General features: G+C 39.2%; 1 protein-coding gene across 4 annotated transcripts in view; it reads right to left on the bottom strand.

Annotated features, from left to right (window-relative positions):
- Positions 1–26107, bottom strand: part of PTPRK (protein tyrosine phosphatase receptor type K) — a 389066-nt gene that overhangs the window by 264167 nt on the left and 98792 nt on the right. For all 4 annotated transcript variants that reach the window (XM_063124699.1, XM_063124696.1, XM_063124697.1 and 1 more), the window contains exon 2: positions 25790–25912. In XM_063124699.1, the coding sequence (XP_062980769.1) occupies positions 25790–25912 (123 nt within the window). The remainder of the gene's footprint in view (positions 1–25789; positions 25913–26107) is intronic.

The raw sequence follows: 26107 nt of genomic DNA, 5'->3' as shown, positions 1-26107 counted from the left end.
TCTAAATTGGCTTTAGAAACATACAAGGATGAATAAACACACACACACTTGTTCACTCTTCATCAAGACAAGGTTCTTTGGTGGTATTTTCACATGGTATTTTCACCGCCCTCTGCCCCACTCCCCAAAAATGTCTTGTGCCTTCCAAACTTCCATTGTAGAGTTCTACTTAATGGAATACTGTTCTTTCACTTTATGCAGCAAACATACTAAAGTTTCCAGTGTGAAGGGATAATGTTTGCTTCTAAATATTAAGTTCATATTCTAGTGAGATGCATTCGTCTATGGCTTCCTGGCACATCTGCACCTTCCCCTTTACAGGTCCTCCTGTTCCCTTTGACAACTACATAGAACATAACAGAAGCACCGTTTCAGAAGGCCTATGACCTTATTCAATGTTAAGAATCATGATTTTGTAAATATATGAGCAGGGGAGCAGGGGCATGCTTCCATGCTTCCTTTGTCAGACCCGCCCAGCTTTGTCCACATGTTCGCAATGGAGAAGACTGCTGTGTATGTGTAAGATATCCCAATGATCTGGAACTCTGTTTCTAGATCATGGGAAGAACCAGGACACGTTGAGCATTGCTGACATTCCTGAACACGTGGAGAGTATGAGGCTTAATACCACAGCCCCACCCTCCCCGTCACAGAATTGTAATCACATTTTAAATGCCTAAATAGGGATTACCTTCCATCTAGATCTTGCTCCTCTGAGCATCCCACAATGTACCTGTTCATTACGCAGCCTTCTAAAAATGTGTTTTAGTATAATGCTATAGCTTCATTATTCATAAGTCTCAGAACACATTTAGCTAGGAGGGTGATGGATAAAAATGAAGAAACAGACATATATACATACCATTCTATACATTCAATAAAAATGAGCATGCTGTATGGGATTTAGGAAAGGCACTTCAATTGTAAAAAAACTGGAAATTGCATAAGATACTTCTAAGAAACACTAAAGTAAAGACACGGTCTTATACAGAACAAATCACCGATTACTTTTAACCATTATCTAGTCAAGAAATACATTCAGAGCTGAGATTCCCAAGTTCCCATGTGCAAGTTATAACACATTATTACATTTCTTAGAGTTGTCCTCTTAACTATGGGAACCCATTTAGTTGGTTTTTTTTGCAAAAACTGGTACGTTTGTGTTGCATTAGAATTATTACAGGCAATACCTACTATACCAAACTTGATGTAGTACTCTATGTCAATGTCATGCAAGTATTCCATGTTTACATGCGTCTTTTCACACTGCCCTGCTGATGGAGAGTTTGACCTTCAATGTAGCTTTCCATGGTAATTAAATTGGGCAACTAACTTCTTGATTTATATTTCAAAGGTCAATTAAGCATGCTGCAATGTCTGGCATGTAATCAAATTGGGAGAAGATTAAAAGTTGAGCCATTAATTTTTTTGATAAGTGGTGCAAATATATATGAAAAAATGCTCTGTAATCTATCACCTTGAGCTCTTTTTCCTGCACCTTTGCCCCCATTAATATCAGCCTGTACTTATTCCTAATGGGAATTCTATGCTCACAGTTATAATAGTCAATAGGTCCCAGCTAAACCTGCTTTCCAACTTGTTTATTCACTGCTAGATTCAGTTTTAAAGAAAAATACACTAGTATTTTGCCCATATTAAAAATGCAGGGCATCCTCTTGTAATGCTCCTTATAAATTACAAGGACCTTGTAATCTCTCTACATGTTGAACATCACCTTGATATAAGTATGACCTCCTTTGACCAGGGATATTACCATAAAAAGGGAAGCAAATTTTACTATATTTGAAGACTGCAGATCAGGAAATTACAAACTCAGGATAATACTGGATTCAGATAATATACGAGACACAATCATTCATTCTATTTTTTTAGTTTAACAAACACAGAAGTGGGAAAGAGTAAGAGGCACACCAGCTTTGTCTCTGTTCTCATTAACCTCCCCCTTCTGTAGCAAGCAGGCTATTACTTTATTTAAAACTATTAAATGGAACCCTCTTAGGCTACTAGTCATAATGGCTATGTATGGCCTCCTGTATTGGGAGGCAGTATGCCTCTTCATACTAGTTTCTGGGGAACATGAGCAGAAGGATGCTACTGCACTCATGTTCTACTTGTGGGCTTCTCACAGGAAGTTGGTTGGCCATTGTGTGAACAGAATGCTGAAGTAGATAGGCCTTTCGTTTGATTCAACATGGCTCTTATGTTGCTATGCTCCACGTACAACACTGGAAAATCAGGTTTCTACATTGTGGCTACATTCAGACAACAAGATAGTCAACTGCAGGGTAATAATCAACTCAACAGTTGTTTATCTAGGGGTACTCCCCACACAACATAATAATCAACCATGATGTGGATTAGGATCAGCGTTGATTTAACTATTAGTCCACGCTGAGTTGACTCACTCATCCCCTGCCCTCTCTCCCCCATTCAGTCCTCCTGCTAGTATCCCGTCAGCCAATCTACCCTGCCGGCTCTACTAGAGTGGCAGCTGACTGCTCTTGCCTTGTGACTCTGTGGTTGATGAAATAACCAACAATGGCTGAGAAAATAATCACCAGTGCTATCCACACTGATGTCTGCAGAGGGAATTAGATTCCAACACCACAATAATCAACGGTGGTTCAAATAGCCAATTCTGCACAGCACTGGTTATTTTGGCCAAATAACCAACTGTTGTTTAAAAACTCTTGCCACACAACATGATAACCCATGGTGGGTTAAATAACCAACTGTCTACTATTTAAACCACCATGGGTTAGCGTGTTGTCTGAACCCATCCTGTGTGTGGAGCCTACATGGAAACAAAAGGCTGTTTGTTGCAGAGGTTCATCGCCAAATAGCATCCCCATATCTAGTCCTCCCATTTCCCTGTAAGGTGAATCCCACTATGTGGCTTGATATTACCATATCAAGTCAGAGAAATGCACAATTTAAATATCTCCTTCTCATAGTGAGTTTCATTAATGAACAAAAAAAACCTAAAACTAAACACAGCGCATCATGTTTGGTGGCTGCTACACTGCTTTCTTAATATTTAGTTTTACCCTTATAATACCCAGGAGTATGGAGTAGTAATTTCTCTCACACTCTACTACCTTCAGAGAAGGGTACATATAGTAGCTGTTAATTAAAAGTAATTAAAGTCCAAGTATGGGTTTTATTCAACCCTTAATTTTCTGATACTAAATGACCTTGATTCAAGATGAAATGGGCCTAAATTTTAAAAGATTTCCCCACCTTACTATCAAAAATAATAGATTTTAACAGTGCAATAAGACTAGAGATAGTTACTATCTCATTAACATGAAGGTCAAATACAAAATATCATTGCATGCAATTTTTCTTCCTATTATAAAACTTCAGTCCACTCTGGAGGAGTTAGAAAAGCATGCAAATTCAATTACATTTTGAAAATAATTAAGATATACTTGCTTCTTTCAGGCACATAAAACTTGAATGCACCTCCAACATGGAAAACATTAGCATCCATATATATCAGTTTTAGCTCTTTGATCAAAATTTGTTTTAACAGATCTATAGCTTTTATGATCTACGAAAACTAATAAGCTGTGACATGTTGCAGAATGAACAGCCTTTGTAGCAGTAAATCATAAATTAAAAGTGACTTAGCTAATATTTAACAAAGAAACACTTTCACCAATTACAATGTTTGGAAAACATGGAACAGCACTTTTTCTTTAGTGCATTAAAGAAAATAATGTCATAGATCAATAAGAATATAAGAAGAGACATGCTGGATCAGACCAAGACTCCATCTAGTTCAGCATTCTGTTCACACCGTGGCCAACCAGCTGTCGACCAGAGACTCACAAGTAGGACACAAGTGCAACAGCACCCTCCCACCCGTGTTCCCCAGCAACTGGTGTACATGGGCTTACTGCCTCGGGTACTGGAGGTAGCACATAGCCAACAGGACTAGTAGCCATTGATAGTCTTCTCCTCCAGGAAACTATTCACGCTTCCTTCCATTTAGATATTCAATTTTGTTAGAAGCTTACACATAATTTTACATGACCCTAATTGACAAGTTTGTTTTTTAATGAAACATTTCCCAACAAATACAATTAAAAGTTATTATTATAAAAATATACAATGGTATTAGTATATACTGAGAAATGAAACACTACGAAGAAATTAGTAAAGTTGGAATGTTGGGCCAACTGTCCCATCAAATACTGTGAAACTAACCACACATTACTTGATTGTATTGAAATGTTGCCAAATATTCCATTTGGTCCAAAACTCCATTGTGTAAGTAGCAGCCTTTCTTTAATACTTCATCATTCACAGTTTAATCCCATGCATGTTTGCTCAGAAGTAAGTGCCGCTATGTTCAGTGGGATTTACTCCCAAGTTAGTGTGCTTAGGTTTGCGCTCACAGCTATTTAATAGTGAAGGCAGGAATAAGAGCCCCTCACTTCCTACTTCTGCATGGATCAGATTATCTTTTTGGGAGAACTTCAGCCTCTCCATCCTTTTCCTCCTGTTTTTAAGTGTTTTTAAAACTGAAAATTGAAAATACAGGCAACAAAAAGCCCACCACATTACAGCACAACAATATCACTAATTACGAGGAAATGGGTAATTAAAACATTTATACTATAACTGCAGGCATCTCTAAAGACGAATATAGATTTTGTGAAAGCAGCATGAAACAAAACTCATGCAAAAAGACTGGCACAGCTATAAGCTTGTTAGCTAGACAGAAGCCACAATTGCAAAATGCATGTCGAGAGACGGAGTTCTGCTTGCAATTAATCTTTGTGCATTCACTAGCATGAACTATACCAGTGCAAGACATCACATCAGGATGGTAGTGTTTTTGTAGTGTAGAACACATGCAGGAGCTCTGAAAGCTTTCGGCTGTAAATGCAAGCACATACAGCTCATGGTGTTCCACAAAGGCGTACCTCTTTAAGACAGAACCACAGAGATAGATGGCACCATTTTATACACATCATTTGAGAAGACTGCAAGTTTTCTGCAAGTTTGGAGTCTTGTAGGCTTGCAGACAACCCCACAACCCCAGAGTAGATCCCAAACTGCCTTCTTCGCAGGAGAAGGACTGTTTGGTCCAAGCTACACCAGAGGAGCTTCTCTCACCTAGTGAAGACAGGCAAGGCTAAGAGCGAGCCACAAGACATCACATTCACAGTTAATAAATGAATGGAACTTTGCACAGGCTCAGAACTACTCAGATCTAGGGATGTTGTGGCCCAACTCCAGTGTGATAGCGGACCTTATAATTTACAGCCAGTGAATAGAGGTGATCTGGAAAGGTTTCGGCCTATCCAGTCTGTGGAATGTCAGCATCAGAGTGAGTTTGTCTCTGTCACTGTTCTCAGAGAAAAACAAGTTACTCCTGTCCAGCTGCTAGCTTTGGCAGGGACAAAAAGTGGCAGCCTCTCTGAAAACAGAAAAGGGGGGGGCTCAGACTGATGCTCAGGCTGCCATCCCCTCCTTTCAATCTTTAACTATTTTGCAGGACATGACCATGGAGAAAATTTTGCTGGAAAGTGATTTTTGCCCACTGCTGCTTCACCAAATAATATTTTGAATGCAGTAGCAGCCTCACACAGCTAAATGTTGACTTAACAGCATTCAATAAGGCAGACTCTTCAAAATAATTAGTGGTGTTGGCTACCGTATTTAAAAACAATACTCATATTTTTGCACAGCAGTTTCAGGGCAGGAATGCACAGGGCTGTAAGAGATGTATGGCAGGCAACAATATTATAAGTTTCTAGCTTACACAGCTACAGGCTACTGTGCTGACGTACAGTAAATGCACAGGTTATCCAAAGTTATATATTAATTTGCCCTAAACTTTGAAGTTCTTGAGACTTTATCTTTTAAAATGGCCATGATAGTTTTAGACAAAAACTCAGTAGTTTTTCATAAGAATGTAAAAAGAGCCATGATGGATCAGATCAAGGGTCCATCTAGTCAGGGCCGACGCTGCCATTGAGGCAACTCAGGCGGCGGCTTAGAGCGCCAAGCAAACGAGGGCGGCAAACGGCGCACCCGGAAGCTGCTCTACTAGAGCAGCTTCTGGGAGCGCTGTTCCAAAGCCGCCGCCCCGCCCCTCCCAACCCCAGCGTCCTGGCTTCGAAGCCAGTGCCCAGCCGGAAGCCGCTCCTGGCTTCAAAGCCGGGATGCTGGGGTTGGAGGCGGAGGCTTCAGAACGGCGCGCCAGGAAGCCACTTCCAGGCGCGTCGCTTCGAAGCCTCCACCCCGCCCCCCAACCCCAGCGTCCTGGCTTCAAAGCCGGGAATGGGCACGGGGCAGAGGCTTCAGTACGGCATGCCAGGAAGCCACTTCCGGGCGCACCGCTTCAAAGCCTCTGCCCCACCCCCCAACCCCAGCGTCCTGGCTTCAAAGCCAGGAGTGGGAGGGCGCGCGCACGGGGGGAGCAGGGCGGAGGCTTCTGAACGCACCTGCCTAGGGCACAATATAGTCTGGCACCGGCCCTGCATCTAGTCCAGCATTTTTTTCACACAGTGGCCAACCAGCTGTTGACCAGGGACCCACAATCAGGACACGAGTGCAACAGCACTCTAGCAGCCATATTCCCCATAGGCTTACTGCCTCTGATACTGAAGTACAATAATGTTTCTTTGTATTACAAGAAAACAAGCTTGAAAAATATTATATCCTAGGTTTCCAGGAACTAGACTGCAGCAGTCTTAATCTAAAGTACTAAAAATGTGGATCTTGTACAAATTTCGTTAAAACAGGTTTAGGAAAGGTATTTCCCAAGAGAGAATGGGTTTTGCATTTACTCTTTTAATACTTTACTCTCTAAAAGGTTGGAATTCCTCTCCTAAGGCTTAGTTATTGGCAGAAAGAGCTTTAAGCTAAAATGTACTGGTATTTTTGGGATCTGGGGCACTGCCCCTTTTCTTTAACCTACCACTGGAATGCAGACCCCCCAAGTGCAGGCTACATTTATTTGGTGACAAACATATTATTGACATTTTATATGTTTTTTAAACCCTACTATGAATACTAGTTATTATAAATTTGAGCACACAAATCTACAATAACGTGTACTACTTCAACTGGCAGGATCAGAGTAAACAAGCACACTTGCCTCCTTAACCATGGTTCAGCGTTATATCTGATCATGTTACAGCTAACCAGGGGCATGTCTACACCAGCCATTTATCCCGGGATTGTCCCGGGATCATCCCAGTGCATCCAAGGCCGTTTCTACACCTGTCTTTTTTCCATGGATCTTCCCGGGATCAACCCTGTGCATGCAAATGATACACAAGGGATTCTGGGAGCAGGCAGGGACGATCCCTCCCTTTTCCTTGGATAATCCTTAGGTGTAGAAAGGGCCCAGGTTGAAAGACATCCCTGTATCCTAGTTTCTGAACTGGGATTTAGTTGTAACCTGGTTAGCCAAGGTCAGATGTAATGAAGAACTGTGGTTACAACAGATGAAGGGAATACAAGTACAAGGTGTAGGGAGCATGCCTCTTCACATAATCCTAAATAGTGTTCTGCTCTCTCCTGGTGTGTGCTGGAGAAGCAGCAAGATTGCAACTCCCAACTGAATGGGCCTCGTGCTCATTGTTTACTTCCTAGTAAACAGGAAGTAAGTGAGTGATGAAACCAGAAGCGGAGAAGCCACGGTAGCCAGAATTTTTTCCCAGGTGTGATGGAGCTTTTAGACAACTCTCCAGACATCCCCACTGTCTACACATCCAGGTGCCATCTCACAAGGAGTAGCCCTATCTGTGTACATACAGCGACGTGGCTGCTGTCTGCATCAGTGGGGAGCAGGACTATTTCACATAGCTCCCTGACCCTGCTCACAGTTCCCTTAACACACAGGCAAGGGGTGGTCTGAATCCCCCTCATGATTAACTATGATGCCAACGTAACCCATAACCATGCTTAACAGATCAATTCTATTCATGTTTACTCAGAACTAAATTACACATAGTTCAATGTCCTTACTGCCAGGTAAATCCACATAAGAGTGAAGCCTAAGACAAAGACAGGATCTACACTACTCCTTTAAAGTGCTTTAAAGCGCTTTATAATAGTTTTGACAACTGTTGGGGCCCAGGACACACTCCATAAACAGTTTTCAAAACGTTTTCAAAGCGCTTTAAAGCAGTAGTGTAGATCCTGCTAAAGAGACGGGATGCACAGTTTAAAAGCCACTCCTTCTTCCTAAAGTATGGTTAAGGAATAAGCACTTTTGTATATGAACAGGCTTCTAGTAAAGTCCACCATATCCTACATTTTCCAAATTCCATGCATCCATTCATCATCCATTGGAGCTAGACAACTTCCAATTTAGGACCACATCTAGCATCCTGGCTTTGGGGGGGGGGGAGAGAGGGGCAAGGAAACATCTAGCAATGAATGAAGCTTCAAAGGGACAATAGGCTCCTTCGATACTCACAGCCAAAATTATTTGTTTATTAAATGCTAACAGCTTAATAATTTAAAAAAACCCAACAACTTCAGTGCAATGATATAACTGGAATATATTGTTGCTATACGTAAAACATCAATGAATGCTGTCTCAGCAGCAAAACATAATAAGGGAATACAAATTACATGCTGAACAGCCAAAAGGGATAGAGTTTCAAAAATCAATATTTATGTCGACAGCGCTTCAGATTCTGTAGAGTATTACATGAGAAAAATGTGTAACGATTTTACTATTTCCTCCATCTCTTTTCTATGATGTTGTCTGAGTAATTATTTTTTAAAGTAGAATTTGATGTTGCCCTCATTATGTCCTCTGCCTCAGCACTCCCATCATTGACTTATTTACTCAACACTTATTGTCTCAAATTAGATTTCAAGGCCTGTAGGTCATAACGTTATGCCTATTAGACTGTGCAGTAACTAAAAAAAGATGATGAAGATCCTCATTGGGACCTTTTAAGTACTGCTGTTTCACAGTCATGCTATTATTATCATCAAACAAAATATTTACATAAACTAGATATAATTACATGAAGGTCAAGAACCTAAAGGTTATTTTAACAAGATAAATGATCCAAGCAATTCCTCACTAGATGTTTGTTTTGGATTTGCAATAAAAACATACTTCTAAGCAATCAGTTACTGAGCTAACAGGAGATTAGCTAACAGGAAAAAATAGCATTTTTTTCTGTTCCAAATAAAAATTATTCTACAGTATTAAGAGAATCATACACATCTATGAATACTACATTCGCACATCATGCTAACCCATGGTTTGTTGCTTTATTCAAGAATTTATCTGGCAGATGGACAAACAAACTGTGGATTGTTTTCCCCATTCCTGGGTTGATCCTTCCCCTTTTGCAAGGACCTTCCTCCCTCCACTGTATCCCAAACACTTTCACAACACTGGAATAACTGCCTTCTTAATAAAATAAAACCAGTATTCTCAAAACAGCCAGGTTAGAGCTCAAAACAAATGGTCCCACAAAAATAAGCCAGCATTAATTCTCAGACAAGAAAAGAATAGTAATTCTCAGACTAGAAGAATTTGAAGGTAGAGAGGGAGGCAGGGAGGACAATCTAAATATTTCACAGGAAGTGAATGTAGAAAATAGTTTTGCCAATTGGGAGGTATCATTGCATTTATTCCTCCCCAACCATCCAGGCATGTTTAGTGAAAGAAAATTGGCCTAAACTCATCACACTTTCTATTACCTATAAAGGCCTTCTGTCGTCCTCTTTAACTTTATTATTTTCAAGCTCATTTAAGTTCAGTAAAATGGCAGAGATCTAGTTAGAGCAGAATATTGCAGACTGCGACTCTACAAGGTATTAATAAGCACAAGTGCTAATGACTAAACAACATGTTGATTAACAAGCTGTATTAAACAGGTTTTAAAATGGAGAGTAAGGGAGAAGGAAGATGCTTAGTCAGGCCTAGAGATTTATTTTAATAGACTCCCTCAATGTCTTCTACTAACAAGGCACTTAGTATTAAACATGCTACTTCAGTATAAATAATGTGCAAGATGAAATAATCCATCACTTTGAATGCATAAGCAACTGGTTCATTAAAAGACAGATAAGACTATTGGACCAAGAAAGAAAGAAAAAAAGAACAAACTAGTTCATAACACCGAGGGATTCTTTCAAGAAAATAAGAAAATATTTCTATTAATCTGACCTGAGGATTCCACAACAGACCAGCTGTTTCCAAGTCGCATGTCTAACTGTACTGCCGCTGTTGAAGCATTTGGATTGTTTGGACTAAGGGGAAAAAACATTTTGGAGGGCTTTAACTAAAAACTAAAAACATTGCGGGACTACTATTTAGAGTCTGCAAACCCTTCTCCCATGGCTTTTGCTTGCACATGGCGAAAATGAAACTGTTTCTCTGAGGAAGTCTAGCATGACGAAATGGGATTATTACCAGATGCCTGTTACTTATGAAAAACAACTTGGTTATTTATATGTTTCATTAAGAACTCACTTATTTAATTGATAATGGGAGTTGTAGGTCAAAATAACTTGTGGTCCATGTGTCTTCTGATGTGTCAGTACTTCTCATGCAGTGTGAGCAAGATAATAATAATAATAATAATAATAATAATAATAATAATAATAATTTGTTACCCGCCTCTCCCTCTGGATTGAGGCGGGGTACAACACAAATGCCAATGCCATAAAATACATATAATTGATTAAAATATTTAAAATTAATACATTATTAAAAGCAGCACAGTATTATAAGGCATTTTAAAATTCAACTGGGTAGGCCTGTCAGAAGAGATCAGTCTTTATAGCTTTCTTAAAATTTGGAAGATTGTTAAATTGACTAATCTCTCCCAGCAGGTTATTCCATAATCTGGGAGTGGCAGAAGAAAAAGTCCTCTGGGTAATAGTTGTCAGCCTTGTTTTTTGTTGACTGGAGTAAATTCTTCCCAGAGGACCTGAGCGTGTGGGGCGGATTGTACGGGAGAAGGCGATCCCACAGGTAGCCTGGACCCAAACCATGTAGGGCTTTAAAGGTGATAACCAACATTTTATACTTCGCCTGGAAACTAATTGGCAGCCAGTGAAGAGATTTTAAAACTGGCATAATGTGGTCACCCCTAGGTGTACCGGTGATCAGCCTGGCTGCAATATTTTGAACTACAGTAGTTGAAGTTTCCAGACTAGGCACAAAGTTAGCCCTATGTAGAGCGCACTGCAGAAGTTGAGCCTCAGATGAACCACAGAACATATAGGAAGCTTTAAGGTGTTTTATTTCTAAATACTGACATAAAGTTTTAAAAACCAGTTTTTGTGTATGTTTTTATGTAGTGAACTTCTTTATGGGTTTTTTTTTAAATAGTTGTGGAGGCAACCTCATAAACCATAATCAATGTAGCTATTTTAATATTTAGGACTAAGTGCACAAAATCATTACTAATTGCATTACACAAGACATTAATTTAATGCATATATAAACACTATGTTTGGTACCTCTTCTCTAGTCCACTCTAAAATGGGCTAAAGGGGGAAAAGCTCTAGTAATATCCCCATGTATTAAAATGTTGCCTTTTCTTGTGTAACTGTTTTCAGTTGTATTAGTACATCTAAAATACGGTAATGTTAAATTCCCAAAATAGCAAATGCAAGACAACCTCTCAGCGTGTCATTTTTGCCTCCTGTAATTTAAGGCATTCTTCAAAATGTACTTTTATCTGAGAGGCAGGTAGCCTTTACTCTAAAAAGGAGCCTTCATTAAATCTCTCTCCCTCTAACTGTTCATTAAAGGATCTCATACCTTGACCCTTTGTTGTTCAGAGAGCTGCAGCTGAAAATGGGTATTCCAAATGTAGTAATATGCCTGTTTTGGATTTAAATGATTTTAAAGGAAGTGCTTAGGGAAAAGAAATAGTAACACATACAGACATTTTACTGAGAAGATGCAATGACTATTAAAACATATACATTACATCAGAGTTTCCCTACCTGGCACTCTCCAGATGTGTTAGGCTGCAACTCTCATAAGCATGCACACAAATAGATACCAAAAGGTTAGTGACCGAAAATCATCCACCCATTTCTTACCCTTTCCTACCAGTTTCAATTACATAAAAACTTTCAAAGGGGAGATTTTTTTTAAAAAAGCATTACTAAAATAATAAAACCATAATTTAATAGAATGTATCTTATCAAGCAGACAGGATAAAAGACTACACCACACATCATGTCCCAGAATTCCCTTGTTTTCCTCATCACTGCCATATAGTGGAATATAGGAAGCTTTACTTTATATTGGTCCGTATTGTATTGAATTATATTGTTCCACTCAGTATTGCCTACATCAGCCTTCCCCAAACTCAGTGCTATCCCAATGGTGATGCTGTCTGAGGATAAAGAGGGTTGAGCTAGCAAGCACTATTTTGCCGTTGAGCTCGCAGTCATTCCTGCTAGCCCAACATGTTTAGAGCTAGCAGATTGCTAGCATTATATACTGCACTAAGAGACCATCAAACCCGTAGACAGCGGCTAGATCTATACTACTGCTTTATAGCAGTATTGAAGTGCACTTGTTGGGGCACAATCCACATTCCATATACTGCTTTCTGAGTGTTATTTCCTGCTTTTTATTCCACATTCGTAATGATTTGACACAAGGTGTAGATCTGTCCAGTGGCAAGCTTGAAGTACTTCCCATTCTTTCATTGAAATACCATAATCCATTCTTTTAGAGGGCATGCTGAAGTCATGCAGATATAATCACTCTCATAGAAGAACATGAAGTTAGGTGATTTCCCCTCCTGTTCAGCCTACTCCATGTTGTAAACTACTTTGTATTTTGGCTTTATTTTTGTTTATTTGCTGGCGGTGCTGGTTCCAGGTTTGGGAGATTTTGGGCAAGATGTTGCCGGCGGGCCCCTCTCCTCCTTTGCCCCCATGCTTTTTGTCTGAGCCCATCCCATTATTGCCCAGAGAGAAACCACAGATGAAGGAGCAGGCAGCAGCAATTGGCATTTCTTTTGCTCACTCCATTATGTGCTGGTGCTCTCCTCTTTTTAACTTTTCTTATTGTACTGGCTTCATTCTTTACTTTATCTATGTTGCTTTGATAGCCTTCAGCTGGGAAACACAAGTCAGATATAAGAAACCGTAAGACCATGAAATCTAGTTGTTTACTTAATCACCAGCACAAAGCTGAAGCTTTCAAAACTTTAATAAAAGCTTTAATAAACCACTTTACGCATGGTACCAAAACCTTTAATGCACTTGATGTGTGGAAAAGCTGCCCTTATCACTTGGCGGGGTGATATAAATAACATTTCCCCAAACAAAAGAGTAAACTTGTAGATTTCATGGGCACATGATTCATTTATTATGTCTATATTGCATTTTCCATCAGAAGGCACTCAAAACAATGTACCTCAATTAAGAACAAAGTCTCTACCTTAAGAAAATTTGGCTGCCTACATGGGCTGCAAGTTTTTGTGGATTCTAAATGCATTCCTCCTTGAAACCTGTTTGAGATAAAAAGGTCAGAATTTTCCAATACTGAAATGTAGCTCTCGAATTTCTAGCTCTTAAGGTTTATATTATGCATACTTCTGTAATTAGTCATGTTCAGGCAGAATGGCAAACTTAAGAAATAACAAAGAATGAGCATGAAAGGAGCTGAGCAACCACTGCAGAACAGCACAAAGATACCCTCCGGCAACTTAAAGTGTCTTGCAAAGGACAACAAGATAGAAAAATCTGATTCTTGCATCATCACTCTCACCCTTATCTTCTATACCCTGCAGCAGGAATTCCATCTCCTTTCTCCCATGTCAGCCACCCTCCAGGCAGGAAAATAAAGATCGAAGGAACAGATGTCGGAGATACAAGGAGGAAAGAAAGAGAAGAAAAATATGAAAGAAACTGGACCTTTTACATGGTGGTCTTTACCATATGGAAATTGTACACACAAAGGCCTAGCAGAAAAACTGAAGACAAAACAAACCAAATAAACAAAAAGGGGGAACCCTGTAGCAAATAACGCAGTGTGGATGGTGAAATGTCTTTCATCCATTTTATTTTTAAAAACGGCTGCCACATAAAACCTGTAATGCAAGCCCATAACTACTGACAACAAACCTAAACTATAGCAGCCTAGTAACACCAAAAAAAGGGTTTGAGTTATTTTTAGCACCAGGGCTAACAACTACATTTGCTAATGAGATCAGTCCCATGCACTCCCCTACCATCCCACCTCCTCACAGTGCTCTATCAGCAATCTAAGAATGCAAGAGCTGCCTGCTAGTTCAGACCAAAGGCCTATCTAGTCCTGCTCGCACTCTTATTCCCCAGGATTTGTATTCAGAGGCATACTGCATGCCATGGTTGACGTCAAAGGTAGGCATGGCTGGATACCTGCCTACGGCCTATACTCCAGCTGGGCCCAACAATAAGAGGCCCAGGGAGTTGCTCCTTCTCTTCATTATTTCAACCTATTTGTTCGCCTGCCTCTTACGTTGGCCCAAACAGTAGATGGTGGCGAGAAGGAGCAGCAGCAGATGCCACTGCCAACTTATTCACTGGTATTCCGCCTGGCAAGCAACCAAGTGGTAGCAACATTTTTAAAAAAATGAGAAGCAATCGCAACTTGTGACAATGGCAATGAGAAGCTTGACTTACTGGGGAAGGCAGGGGGCATTGTGTCTGTCTCACCCAAGGACTTTAAAAAAGCTGGAAGGGCTCTGCTGCTTCCAGTAATATACACCTTGTCGTGTGCATGCCTGTTCCCTCTGGCATTCACACGTGCTGGCAAACTGACACGAGACACATCAGTGAGACTTCTTTTTATTGAGGAAATCTCAGGGTAGCAGGCTTAGTGGTTACACACTCTCCAAAACACACTTAAAGCTGAATGATGGTCAGAGCACTTTAGGCTCCATGCTTCAGGCAATCTCAAAGGGAATTCTTGAAAGGTTGAGCAAACCATCCCAAGGGAGCTTCTCCAGATGCTGCATACGCTGGTAACTCAGGGGATGTGACTAAAGCCCAAACAAGATCATGGGTAGGGTAAAATCTCAGGAGCAAACACTCCCAAGTTCCCAGAGAACCAGCAGACTCAAGGCCGCAACAGGGAGTAAGCAAGCTAGTCCCATGGAAACTTCTGACAGAGATAAGCTTGCCGAGACATTTTACATTCTATAACTATTCCTAATAAATATACCTACATTCAACAAGGCCTCTGGCCTTGTACTATACCTGTCAAAGCCATCATGAGTAGTAGCTATTGAGCGCCTTATCCTCAATGAATTTGTCTAACCCCTTTTTAAAACCACCCAGGTTGCTGACCATCACTACATGCTGTGGAAGAAAATTCCATAGTTTAGCTATGCACTATGTGAAGAAGTATTTCCTTTTATCTGTCCTAAATCTCCCACCATTCAAACTGCCAGGTTTTAGTATTAGAAAGGATGAGCAACGTAACCTCTATTCACTTTCTACACAACATGCATAACTGTAAACACCTCTGTCACACTGTTGACAACAATACCCCCTTACCTGTGTTTTTTCTAAGCTAAAAAGCCCCAGACACTGTAACCCATCTTCTTAGAGGGGTTTGCTACAGCTCCTTGAACATGTTGGTTGCCCTTTTCTAGCTCTATAATATCATTTTTGAGGTCCACCAACCAAGTATGGTTGCATCTCAGGTTCGTATAGGGACAATATGATAGTTTTATTTTTGATTCCTTTTCTAATTATACCCAATATGGAATTTGCCTTTTTCACTGCAGTTTCTCACTGGGTTGACATTTTCCACAAGCTATCCACCACAACCCCAAGATCTCATAATCAGACTGTTAGCTCAGTTCCCATCCACATATACATGAGGTTGGGATGTTTTGCCCCATGTGTGTTACTCTCAAAATGGAGAGGCGGGCAAGAATTATTATTATTATTATTATTATTATTATTATTATTATTATTATTTGCTATTTTGCCCATTCTCCCAGTTTGGAGAGATCCTTTTGCTGCTCTTTACTGTGCTGTTATGTTTTAATCACCCTAAATAAATTGGTGTCATCAGCAAACTTGGCCACCTCACTGCTCACTCCTAATTCCAAGTTAAAAAAATTCCAAGTTAAAAAACTTGCAAATTCCAAGTTAAAAAAAGCATTGGTCCCAACACAGTTCCCTGTGGGACCCTGCAATTTAGTTCCTTCCATTGTGAGGATTTACAGTGAAATACTCCTGAAACCCTGGTGCCAATCAGTGTCAACGATACTGGGATAAATGGAGCTATGATCTAGCTGAGTATAATGCAACTTCTTATGTTCCTAACTTGTCCACCTCCCTGTTCGCCCATAACACCAGATTGTTTATGTACAATATAAAAAGCATTGGTCCAATAAAGATCTTGGTAGACTCCATTGTTTATATCCTTCCACTGCGAAAATTGTCCATTTATTCACACACACTATTTCTTTAGCCAATTTCCGAACTATAGAAGGGTGTTTCCACTTATTCCATAAATCCTAAGATTGCTCATAAGTCTTTGGTAACGGGCTTTGTCAAAAGCCTTTTGAAAGTCCAAGTAACAATGGATTTATTCCACAACCTCCCGAAACAAGAGCTCCAGGCAGTTGTTTTAAGGTCTGGTCAAGTTCCAAGTGACAACCAGGTGGGAAACTTGACTGCATAATTTCTGGTAGAGATCCCCTCCAATAGAACTACTATGAGATTATATATCAAACAAGCTTGAACATTATCTAGGTGGACTAGAACATGAATTTCCAACGGTCCCACTCGTAATTGTTGGCGATTTCAATGCGCGTATAGGCTCCTCAAATCAAGCTATTGCTAGGGCCTCAGGCATTCCAAATGAATTGTGTGAAGCTACTGAACATCGGAAGTCCAAAGACAAAAAGATTAATGATTCCAGCCTTGTTCTCTTTGCTCTGGTCCTTAAATTAAGTTTAATGATAATCAATGGCTCACAACTGGACCAGTCAGATGGAGAATTTACTTATATAAACAACAGTGGTGCAAGTATAGTTGACTATGTACTGATCTCCTCTGCCTTCCAGTCACTGTGCTCCTTCTTCCTAGTTAATTCCATAGCTGGCAGTGACCATCAACCACTTAGATTCTCTCTTCGGGGACTCAATGAGGTTTCTTCCTCAGTCAGTTATCATTTAGATTCTGATCAAGTGAAATTGACATCAGATAAAAGGATTAAGTGGAGTCCTTTATTACAAGCAGATCTTCAGCAGAGGCTTTATTCATCTGAACTTCTGACCCTAAGAAGTGATCTCCTCCAAGCGTCCTCTATTGAGCTAGTGAACCAGCTATTTGATAAATTAATAAATTTTCTTAGACCTCTTTTTATTGAGGTAAAAAAGCATCCTCAATCAAGAATCCATCAGACTGAAAAGGAAAATTCATGGTATGATAAGGATTGCAGGGCTCTAAAAAGGCAAATGGGGAGTATTATTAAAGACTATTGTACCAAAAACCTCCCTAAAATACCTTTGGAATTTTACAATTTACATAGGAAATATAAAAATTTAATTAGAGAGAGAAAAAATAGCTATTATAGGGATCAGTGGAGGGAACTCGGTCTAGCACTTCTCCAAAAAGATACATCTAAATTTTGGAATATAATTGCGAGGTTAGAAAAAAGGTCGGATAAGTACTTGGCCGGTATTGTAAAGTATGTTTATGTGGCGTACATTGATCTGAAAGCTGCCTTTGACTCTATCCCACGGGAACGCCTCTGGACCAAACTACAGTCTCTGGGTATTGACCAGAAACTTTTAATACGTATAAAGGCTCTTTATTCTAATACATCTTTATTCTAATACATCTTTGAAAATCAGATTAGATAGAGATAGATTAGATAGAGATGTACAGATTAGAATGTACATTGATGGTGCTATATAAATAAATAAATAAATAAATAAATAATAATAACAACAACAACAACACCTAACAGACTCGGTTCCAGTCACAAAAGGTGTGAGGCAGGGATGCTTGCTTGCACCTCTCCTCTTTAACTTCTATGTAAATGATGTCGTTGATTTTTTAAGAGGCGATCAACATTTCCCAGTTAAAATCGGTAGTCAGAAGTTTTCTATCCTTCTATACGCAAATGATGCTGTGTTGATCTCTTATACCCAAGTTGGCCTTCGCAGATTGCTGAATCAATTTAGTAGTTATTGCAAGAACGAACTTCTCTCCATCAATTATGAAAAGACAAAAACTATGATATTCGGTAAATCCAAAAAAATCTGCAATTGGCAACTTGATGGGAATAAACTAGAGCAAGTCTCCTCTTATAAATATCTTGGTGTGGTGTTTCATAGGACGAGCAACTGGTCCTTTCAGGTTCAAGCAAGTACGTTGCTTGCGGAAAGAACTTTGAACGGGCTTTTAAGATTTTACCGGACAAAAGGGGGAAATTTGATTCAGCCCACAATGGAACTTTATAAGCTTAGGGTTTTGCCCATGTTGTTATATGGACCCCCCTTGTGGGCGCTTACAAATTTAGATCAACTTGAAAAAGCGCAAAACAAATTTTTGCGCAGACTCTTGGAAGCGCCCAGCTCTACAAAGTTGGCACTCCTGCGTGCAGAAGCAGGAGTTATGCCAATTAGAGCGGAAGCTCTTAGATTAGCCCTGCTCTTTTGGTTAAAATTCATCTTCTAACAATTGTCAGAGATTCTTCTGATGACATTGGCAGAGGAGGGCTCAGACTCATGGATGCATAGAATGCAAGGGATTGTAATGAATCTGGGATTTTCAGTACCCTTTCTCTTATCCCAGGGCCATGATAAAGCTAAAACCCTGCTATTGCAAAGGTTAAAGGATATAGAGATGCAGTCTCAGTCAGAAGAGCTTAAGTCCTGTAAAACTAACCCTTTCTATAATTCTTTCACGCCATTTTATTTATCTCTACCAAGTTATCTGGTGGATATACCCAACATTAAATTGAGAATAATCTTTACACAGGCAAGATTAAATGTTCTCCCTTTAGCAGTTCAGTTAGGACAATATAAGAGATTACCAATTAAAGATAGAGTATGTGGATGTAATGCAGTCTCTATCGAAGACTTAATTCATGTTTTGCTTGAATGTCCTATGTATAACGATCTTAGAAATATTTACATTTCTCCCTTGCTAAAATCGCTGAAGGGTTCCTCATCACATGTTAAAGTTTGTCATTTGTTATCAGATGCAAAAAAAATGTTTCTTTTAGAGTGTCGAAATTTTTAGCTAAGTCTTTGCAGATACGTTCTTCACAATGCATGAAGGGTTTGGGTAGTGACCCCTTTTGTGATGCTCAATTATTTTTATTGTAAACTGTTCTCTTTTATAACTTGTGTATAATGGCTAACTGCTTGTAACACAATAAACTGACTGACTATCAAACATTCAAGAATTATTCCATATAAAATTAATATATTCAAATGTAATTCAAAACAAGAGGCTTGTGATACTATTCAAGTATTTAAGAAGTATCACAAGTATCTCAAATTCTTTTGAAAGTTCAGATGTTGAGCTTTGGATTTCTAATCCCAAATTTCATCTGGTACCAAGTGAAGCATTCAAATTCAAATACACCAATTAATTGATTTTATCACTCAGCTCTGATAGAAACATGCTGATACAAAGGGCGAAAAGTACAGTTTTCCAATGAACACGTCCAACTGAAAACGACATTCTCATTATCAATGCCCTATAACAGATTTAGAAATGAAAGAGTTTTGCCAATCAGATGTTTTCTACTGATTAAAAGCAAAATCCAGTATTCTTTGGGGTATGTAATAGTGTAGCAATACATGTTTTCTATTAAATCTTATGTAACATCTTCTAACATTTATTTTACACTTCTAATAAAAATTACAATTGTCATACATGACCTCCCCATAATAAAAATGTATTTTTCTTTTCATTGTGATTTCAATACATGAAGCCTAGATCAATAAAACAAAATAATTAAAGAGGTATTACAAATTTAGAAGGGATCCTCTGTCCCATCAGTAGTGAAATCATAGTTAAAATGGCAAAGTGTCTTCCAGTTAGGACCTGCTTTCAAAACAGCCTGGTTAAAACATTCCAGACGCATACCACTCACCATGAAATCTTCCACATTTGACCTCTAACCATTTTGGGGATTTATTTAATTTTTTACATGAAATCCTTTAATAATGGTATTTGGAGAAGTGCATTCTACACCTGACATATACTGAAAAATCCACCAAGAGATTGCATCGAAAACAGGTACAGGGCAAGTAAACAAATGTTTTAAACTTAATAACAATGAGTCTGATGATGCTCTTTGAGGCAAAAAAAAAAAAAGTACATCTCATTCCAAATGAGCAGCAGCTGCCAAGTTATGTTACATGTTTAGGTATGGTTTTCAAACTAAAATTTCAAGGAAATAGAAGCATGTTCTACCTCCTCTTGCCTAGCACTAAGATTCAAAAGCTAGAAGAGAGCTGGAATGCCAAAGAAAGGAAAGAGGAGAAGTTGTGGCACTGGGTGTTGAACCTAACTCACTTACTGGCTCTAGCCAGACCCTGGAATCATAACTGCTTACCTAGAAAGCTGGGATGTGAAAGAGATTGGGATCAACCCACTTCCACATCCCTCAGCTCTTCAAGGAGCTATACAAAAAGAAACTGTATGCTGGACATTTTATATGAAGTATCTGAGGTGGGAAATGCGGTTTAAGTAAATTTCTGAAAAATAGTTATCAAAGGGTAGAGCAATGAAGGAAAGGTGAAGAGACTGGTGGAACACTGATTACGCCAATGGATCATCCAATATGGAGAAGCATATTCCACAAGATGAGAATGATATGTCTATCTGACTTTTCTACCCAGTGTTTAGGGTAGGAGGAAGATCAATGTGGCCATGCTTTCTATTGGGTTCCTGTAACTATATATGGGTGAATGTCAGGAATAACTGTTTCCCATGTGTATGATAAAAAAAATCATTTGAGGAACTGTTATGAGGTATTAGAATTTAAAAAAAAAGGTCATGAATAAGTGCTCATTTTAAATGGTACATATAGTTGTAATGGTTTAAGCATTTAAGAGAGCAATCCTATGGCCCCTAGATGGAGTCTGGGGGGGGGGGCATAACATACTTTGGATTCCTGAATCTAATGCCAAAGCATCATTCCAAGTTCAGATCCAGGAGTCCAAGCTTTTTGCCTCCTCCCCTTTCAGCAGGTATGGAGAGAACTGGGCTGGCTGCCTTCACAAGTTCAGGAGGGAAAGGGGGCACTGGTGTGCGTGGGAAACCAGAGTGGCTGACACACAGAATCCTCCAACATCCCCCAGCCTCTTTCCCTCCCGCTCCTCAGAGCCCTGGCTAGACAGGCAAAATCACTCGTCTAGCAAAAATGCAGAGTGGGGGGAGCGGGGAGGCAGAAATCATCTCCATGTTCCTCCTGCTCTGCATAGGTTCCCTGTCAACCTCCAAGTTCAGAGGCTGACAGGAATCCTGAGAAAATTGAGCCCTAAAGCAATCAATTCAATCTACAGGAAATCTCTTTTTTAAAAAAGTTGATCCTATGGATGCTTAAGTTTAGGAGAGCAGTGACTTGGGAGTGATGGTCACTCAGAGAAATATCTATTTCGGGGGGGAAACATTACTAATTAACCAACTGATAAATGCTCGTTTAAATTTGGATCATAGAGTTGTAATGGTTTAATTTCATAGTTCCTTCTAAGCTAGGTATGTAATAATACTGTTACCTTGACTTCAACCTACCACTAGTCAAGCTTCGCACACTAGATTTGAAGACATTGAACATATGCTACCACATCTACTTATGTTTAGTTGGCATCAATAAGCACTAGTCATTTGTTAAGAGTTCACTGAATTGGGGTGGGGTGAGTGGGTTAGATGTTGCACAGTAGTTATGATTCATATGAAAATGTGTTTTTCCCATGGTATGACTGAGGATATGGTTTGGATCCAGAACATGTGTCCCATGGGGAGAAAGACTCCTTTTGTTCATGGAAGTTTTCTGTTCCAAGTGAAGTAATCCTGCTGGTAGAATGGGGGAGCAGGTGGTTTTATTTATTTGCCCTCTCCTTAGTCCCTTATGCCCCTGAAAATCTGTTCAGGAGGGTTGGGGGATCTCTTGGAAAAGGGGGTGGTGCTGAGGGCTGCAGGGTCATAGAAAACCACCATCGCTTTTCTGGCAGCAGGAGCATTCTGAATGCAACTCTGCTCAGGGGACGCTACCGTTGATGGAAATACAGTCTGGATCCAACCCAATATTTCTAACCGGTTGTTAGGGTATGGCACCAGTCCAATGAAAAACGAAGTCACCATAAATTGAGCATACCTATTTTCCTTAAGAACTGGAGCATGTCCGGCCATTATAGGGTCTTCCAGGAGACAGGGGGCTGATGTAAATGTGTATGTAATATGTTACCTTGTTTAACAAGGAAGGTGCACTGTAGCATTCAACCATTTATCAATTGCGGCCACATAATAGTGAAAGCCTAATCGCTAATTACAAAAATGAAAGTGCACCCGCTTTTAAACATAATTAATTATAGGAAACAGACGATGAGGAAAAAAAGGGGTTGCAAATGGGTTGGTCTAATTTGACAGTGGAAAGTTCCCATTTTTTCTCCTTGCATCTGACACAAGTTGTGCAGAGGCACAAATAAAGTAGCCCCGACCTTATTTCCTCCTTTTGCGTGATTAATTATTTAATAACCTATTAATTGAAAAATGCAATTGAATTTCAGAAGCATTCATTTTACTCAGCATATCATTCTGTCTAGAAAGCACCGATTAAGCTGTTCATCAAAGGTGAACAGACAAGGTCATCTAGGCTATACCTCTTCAGTTATTCATTATCTTGTCCACAGTAGTAATTAACAATGGAAACATTTCTATAAATCACAAGCTTTCTGATGAACAGTCAGAAAACTCTTTCCTTTCCCCCCCTGCTTATCATGAGTGCCGTGATATATAGATATAGATATCAGGTGGAATTTATTTTTTAAAGCAGGGAACCATCAGCTAATCCTATTTAAGCAATCTTTTTGCATATAAAGGAAACACTGAAAACCAGATTTACTATAGTCCAAAAGCATGCATATATATTCAAATATTTTCATGGCTATGTTGAGAGACTTTTTTTGGAGTTATTAATTGCCTGCTTAAATGAAAATTTTAATGTTCCAAGTTGAGAATAAAATATTATGGCATATGTAGATAGTTTGAGTGATTAACTATACTTACTGTAAGAGTACAGCCTGTAGTTATTTTTAAACAAGATATATTAACTTTTTAATTTGTTCCATCTTATTTGGCTAACAACCACAAGTCAGCAAAAATATATTGTCATCTAAAGTTAATTTGTATGGTAAGAAGCAGAGGAAAAACATTTCAGGAACCCAAATTAATTGGATGTAACGAGGGAACTAAATAATTAGTACACTCTTGTTATTTATTACTTATGCTAAAATTAAAAGACTGTGCCACTGTTAAGAAATTAAAATTCTTTCAATAATTGCGTTTACCTTTACAAAGTACACTTCCATTTGCATATTTTCTGAAAATGGCTAGGTAATCCTAAGCACATGTGCAAAGTCTTCCATGATAGAGAATGAGGTAGCAAAATTAATAGTGCAATACTGTACATTTCTACTCAGAAGAAGGTTTCACTGAGTTCAATGCAGCTTACTCCCAAGTAAATGGTTATAAGTTTATGGCCTACAGTTTGACCCATTTTCCCACGCTAAATTCACTTTATGGGAACTCCAGATTTAAAAATCGGAAAGAAAAATTTCTGTGGCAGACCTGGACAGACAGAATGGTTTTTACCCTGGATCAATTACTGGGTGTTGATGAGGAGTTTTTGCTGTTTTCAGCTTTGTGAGATAAATTTAAATTGCCTGCTACAGCTGAATGGTAGTACTTTTTACTGCAACATTCCTTAGAATCTAGATTCAGCATCATGGCTTTTATTGCTTTAGAGTCTCCATTGTTATTGGAAACACTTATTGAAGCTGACCAGGTATATTGACACATGAATCATGTCTATAAATACTTATTATCAGTGAATAAATATAATACACGGGGTCTTCAACAGGAGTGGAACAGATAATTGGAATGTCCTATTTCGTCCAATCAATGGACCATTGTTTTGGCATCGATAACTGATATGTTTATGGACCTCCAGTTACCTCTTATTCAGCAAAAACTTTTGTTTTGGGCCTATTGGATGCCACAACGTCTTCTTAATAAAGGTTTGTCTAACTTGGCTAATTGTTGGAGGTGTCTTACAGATAATGTTTCTTTTGTTCATATGTTCTGGAAATGCCCAATAGTTGCCTCATTTGGGGAGGAAGTCATTAGATGCATTAACTTTGTATTGGAAAGCTCTTTAATATTTTCTGATGTACATGTTATCTTAAATTATGTACCTGCTCTTCAGAAAGTTACACATGATCAATGCGAATGGATTTTTCACGCACTCTTGACTGCTAAAAGGCTGATATTGCAACAATGTAAAGATAAAAGTTCACCACCTATAATGCAATGGATTGAAGACCTAACAACAGTAGCAACATTTGAAAGAGTGGTATATAGGCACCATTTACGAATGGACTTATATTTGGATATTTGGTCTGGCTTTACAGAAGTTTATGTGTAATTTACTCCCCTTTCCCCCTTTTTTTCATTTAGAACGTTGTAATATTTGAAACTGAGGCCTTTACAGTGTGTAGTTACACTTGGCTTTTTTTCTTTCTGTTTTTCGAACCTAGAGGGACATTTCAATATGTGTTTCATTGTTGTGATTTGTAAAAATAAATAAATTGATTAATAAGATCATGGTGTAAATGATTTCATCAACCCACCAGATTTCTACTGTCCCCACAATCTAAATTTATTACAATGGGATTTGTGCAGAATGAATTACATGTGACCCATTCTTTGTATCTACTGAAAATGATATTTTTAAAGAGCAGTAGCTAACCTAAATTGTGAGAAGAAATTTGGGGTGCTGCTCTCAATCAGCTTCAGAATGCCAGGGGGAATCACGTGTTTAAATGCTCCTCTGGGTTCAGTCAACAACCTGTGGCCATTGAGCATACTTAATCCCTACTGAAGGGCTCTTACACCCCACTTAGGGCTTTATCCTAAAGGGGTTCTGTACTCCTACAAACCATGTGATTCCCCACAAACCTACCAATAATTTTATCCTATGTGTCGGCAGTGCCATTTCAGCAACAGCACTCACAACCCGGATGATGGAAATAGAGGAAATTATAAGGTGGCACATGGGATTCTTATTGTGTCAGATGATTGACCCATGTCTGTAATTATGTTTATTTCAGGACTTCACATTACAGATAAAGAACAGCAGTTGACAAGTAGTGCCTTCTGAAAGCAAGGAGTTTGTGACCAGGGATACAACCTGAGGCTTAACTTGCAGCGTAGTTTCTTCTTGCTATGCTGATTTCTCTGAAAAGTTTGGGCTAGCTTTTGTAGATCAGGGTAAGCCAACATATTTTCATTTTTTTCATTTTATGTTATTGTGTTTAATTGGAATTCTGTTCAAACTGGTATGAAGCCAGAATATGTTTATAGTGAAGATATACACTAAACCATACATAGCGAATTATGCAAGGTACACACTTGTCTCTTTCCATAACTTCGCTATTATGTCCAAGTAACAAAGGGTAACAGGTCTCAAGTGAAGTGGGGGGAGCCCTATGAAACCAACCATACTCAACAGAGTCAACGTATTCATTACTGTAGTAATTCTTACCCGGGGGCATCTCAGGTGGCAGGTAGTGAGGCTCTTGAGCACTAACATGAACCCAATCAAAGTCGTCATATGGATCTTGATGGTAATCACAGGGCCCTGGACCATCATCAAAGGTGCAACCCCCTAAAAGAAAGGAAAGAAAGAAATCAGTTCTGTCTTCAAAATCTGGATTGTATTATCTAATACGCATATATTTATATGTATAAGGCCTATACCAGAAATCCTACAGTTTGCTGTTGCCAAGGTGGGCACCTGAAACAAGAGAACTGCATTTCACAGGGACATGAAGATGATTTGGCAGGCTAGATTGAAGGTTTG

Source organism: Elgaria multicarinata, chromosome 4, assembly GCF_023053635.1.
Source record: "Elgaria multicarinata webbii isolate HBS135686 ecotype San Diego chromosome 4, rElgMul1.1.pri, whole genome shotgun sequence".
In the NCBI taxonomy this organism is placed as follows: domain Eukaryota; kingdom Metazoa; phylum Chordata; class Lepidosauria; order Squamata; family Anguidae; genus Elgaria; species Elgaria multicarinata.
The sequence above is the reverse complement of the archived record's forward strand: the minus strand, read 5'-3'. Positions and strand labels throughout refer to the sequence as shown.